The sequence below is a fragment of the Bufo gargarizans genome, chromosome 1, assembly GCF_014858855.1.
Source record: "Bufo gargarizans isolate SCDJY-AF-19 chromosome 1, ASM1485885v1, whole genome shotgun sequence".
Lineage (NCBI taxonomy): Eukaryota > Metazoa > Chordata > Amphibia > Anura > Bufonidae > Bufo > Bufo gargarizans.
In genome coordinates, this window is record NC_058080.1 from 125,528,876 (window position 1) to 125,532,247 (window position 3,372).

General features: G+C 43.2%; 1 gene segment (V, D, J or C); it reads right to left on the minus strand.

Annotated features, from left to right (window-relative positions):
- Positions 1-1,474: 1,474 nt before the first annotated feature.
- LOC122941044 lies at positions 1,475-2,040 on the minus strand. The segment is given in 2 exon segments: positions 1,475-1,814; positions 1,950-2,040. Coding segments are annotated over 2 exon segments (375 nt in total).
- Positions 2,041-3,372: the final 1,332 nt, after the last annotated feature.

A 3,372-nucleotide genomic window follows, 5' to 3' on the forward strand; every position in this document is an offset into this window, starting at 1 on the left:
GCATGGATCCTTTTGAAAATCATACACCGTCTTTATTACACTCCGGTATTACTACATACCATATACAAGGATAGAGAACAGAATTGTTATAAATGCAGTAAAGGTAGAGGAGATTATAAACACCTGCTGTGGGAATGCCCAGGGACAAAATATTTTGAAAACTACGGTATAGCTCGCCTATGAAATATGCAACATGTATTGAATACGCTATTCTGGGCACCCTCCCAGAAACAGATAAAAACAAAATTGATCAGATACTTTGGCTTCGGGGCATTGCCCTGGCCAAAATAATAATAGTTAAGTATTGGGGCTCTAGGAAATATCCCAGTCTTCAGGAGTGGAAGGAACGTATGAACAGGGTTAAGCAATATGAATATATCCTCGCCCAAACTGCAGGGAAAAAGGTAGCCTGGGTGCGGATTTGGGGCAAGTGGGAATGAAAATATCTGATGTAATGAAAAGGTAACGACAGTGGCTCCGCGGAAGGGAAAAAAAAAAAAAAGGGGGGATGGGGGGGTTAAAAATAAGAGTGAAATTCAATACTAGATGGTATGATGCAAAAAGGCTTTGTAATTTTGAAAATAAAAAGACTATAAAAAAAAGATCCATTAAAATAAACGTTAAAATAAAATTTATATCGACACAAAAAAAAAAGAAAAAAAAAAAAAAGAAAAGTGTTTTAAAGTTATGAGCACTTAAAGTGACACTGGTCAGATTTGCAAAAAATGGCCAAGTCCTTAAGGTGAAATAGGGCTGAGTCCTTAAGGGGTTAATCAGGGAGAGTGAGACTGGTCACTTTGAGGTGTAGATTTATATGCTACAGATACAGATGTGACTGTGGTCTTCATATCATACTTTATACATAATTAATCAGAGGAATGAGATGATCACTAATTACTATGTCTGCCCTGTATATACCTGTGTGTGTTCCCTCCCGAATTGTGTGAGAAAGGCCCAGGATGGCGGCTGGAATGTTACACTGGACATTTGGGTGAAGACATTTTACATATTGGAGTGCTGCCAGATTTGGTATTATCTTACAATTGAGGGTCTGAGCCTTTTTATGTTTCTGTTCTTTCTCCTCCCCCTGTTTTGTCAAGGAACATGAAGGGGCTAAGGGGTTTTGGGGGTTACTATCTCTCCTTGTGGAGTGTGCAACCTATTAGACATATGGAAATTATAGAGCCTTCCCCACTCAGGCTCCCGCGCCCCAACTATTAGCCAGCTCCTCTGGGGGACATTACAATGGCCTCCCATGTATTATCACATTTCCTCCTGTGGACACGAAGGTGGAAATGTCTCACCAGACGTGACTTTCATGAGACAAGTCTTTCACCGTTATCGAAAGAAAAAAAAGAAATTTACATAAGAAGAGAAATGATAAACCACTGATCGCTCTGATGGTTTTATTCTTCTTCTTCTGTGTATGAAGCTTTATTATAGAGATATAATGGGGGAGGAGGAAGGAGGTTTTTGTACGGCTCTGTATCACTGTGTGAGAGGTAAGCGCAAACCCTGCTGACAGAAATAATCTGCTTCATCGTCTTCTGTCACTCCACTGATTGTCAGAGTGAAATCTGTTCCAGATCCAGATCCAGAGAACCGGTCTGAGACTCCTGATTGTCGAGTGCTGGCAAAATACATGAGAAGCTTTGGAGGCTGCCCGGATTTCTGCTGGTACCAGTGTAAATAATCTTTGGAATTTGCACTGTAATAGACGCTTTCACTGGCCGTACATGAGATGGTGACTTTGTCTCCTGAGGACACAGAGGTATAATCTGGAGTCTGAGTCATTACAATCTCTCCACAGGAAACTAGGAGAAGAAAGAGAAGAGATAATGGTGACTATCATTGACAGAAATGAGCTCCTTCTCCTCTTACTACATGTATACAGTGATGTCCCATGTCTTCTCCTCTACCCACATAGTATAAACCTCACTGGACATTACCTTGTATGTAAAGATACATCACACAGAGCAGAGACCTCAGGGAAACCATCTTCACAGTTCTGGACGCTCACAGACACCGATCATTGGCTTCATGTCTTCTTTATATCTCATGAAATCTCCAGGGAATAGTCTGAGACATGATGTCACACAGGAATATGCAAATCTATGCAGACAATGATCTATATACTGGGGCTCAGCCATGAGGAAATCCACATAAAGAAATGTTTTTGTTTTTAACCCTTTCCCTGGTCGGCTCTGACTACTGCTCCTTATAAGCAGAGGGGGTGCTGTGTATAGGCCGAGCCCTGACATCACCGATACTACTTATTATTATTACTCTTCACTGGAATAATAAAATACACTGCAGTTTAGACAGAAGAAAAGATTAAAATGAAATCTCAGCATTATTCAGGATAAAAGACACGATAACATTCTGAGTATAAGCAGCAACCTGGATGGAAGAGTGCTGGGAGGAGGATAGGGGTGGTAATTGTGGCCCTGATAGGTGTAGTAGTGGATTTTGGTGGTATTCCTCACTCTTGTGCTCTCTCAGGCTGTGCAGTGCATGGAGGGACACAACCCTTTTTCTCCTGGGAGCACACCCTGAAGTTTGGGATTAAAAAGAATGGGGGCACAGAGCATGGAGACACAGAACAAGGGGTTATATAGCCTGGAGGCAGAGAACAATGTGGTTCAAAGCATGGGGGCACCAGCATTGGGGCTCAGAGAATATGGGCACATATCATGTGGGCACAGGACATGAGATCAGAGAACATGGTAGCACAGAGCATAGGGGCATAAAATATGGGAACATAGCGCATGGGGGTACAGACCATGGGGGCCCAGAGCATGTCTTATTATATAAGGGGGCACAGAACATGTATCATTACATAAGGGGACATAATGCATGGGGATACAGAGAAAGTGCAGTACTCCAGTGGAAAGGGGTATCTGCAATTGTTTGATAATGTAGTGTGTAGTAAAGCGCAAGTGCAGTCATTGACGGAAGATATGTGTCACCGAGATTCCTGGCCTCGGTGAGGTAACAGCCGGTAATTTTAAGTGGCAGTGGCAGTTAGTGCTGACTGACACTATTGATTATTTAGTGTGGCTGTAAAGTCGATCCGGGCCGGCTCTTACTGGGAGCATCCAAAGTGCAGGGTGGGTGGCTGTTCCCCACGTTCCAGGCCGGGTTTTGGTTTGCAATAAAAACCCAGCCCGCAGTCTCAGCTGGGCGGATTATCCTCCATCTGTAGCTTTGTCAGTCTGGGTGTTGGAGCCTGAGAGTTCAGCCAGGACTAAGGCCTGCTATATTGTTTGGGGAAAAAGCACATGGACTTCTGCTTTACCCAAGGACTCATGTGCTGCAGCCTGGTGTGAACAAACACCAGACTCAAGGTGACTGTTTTTCCTTGAAACTGCC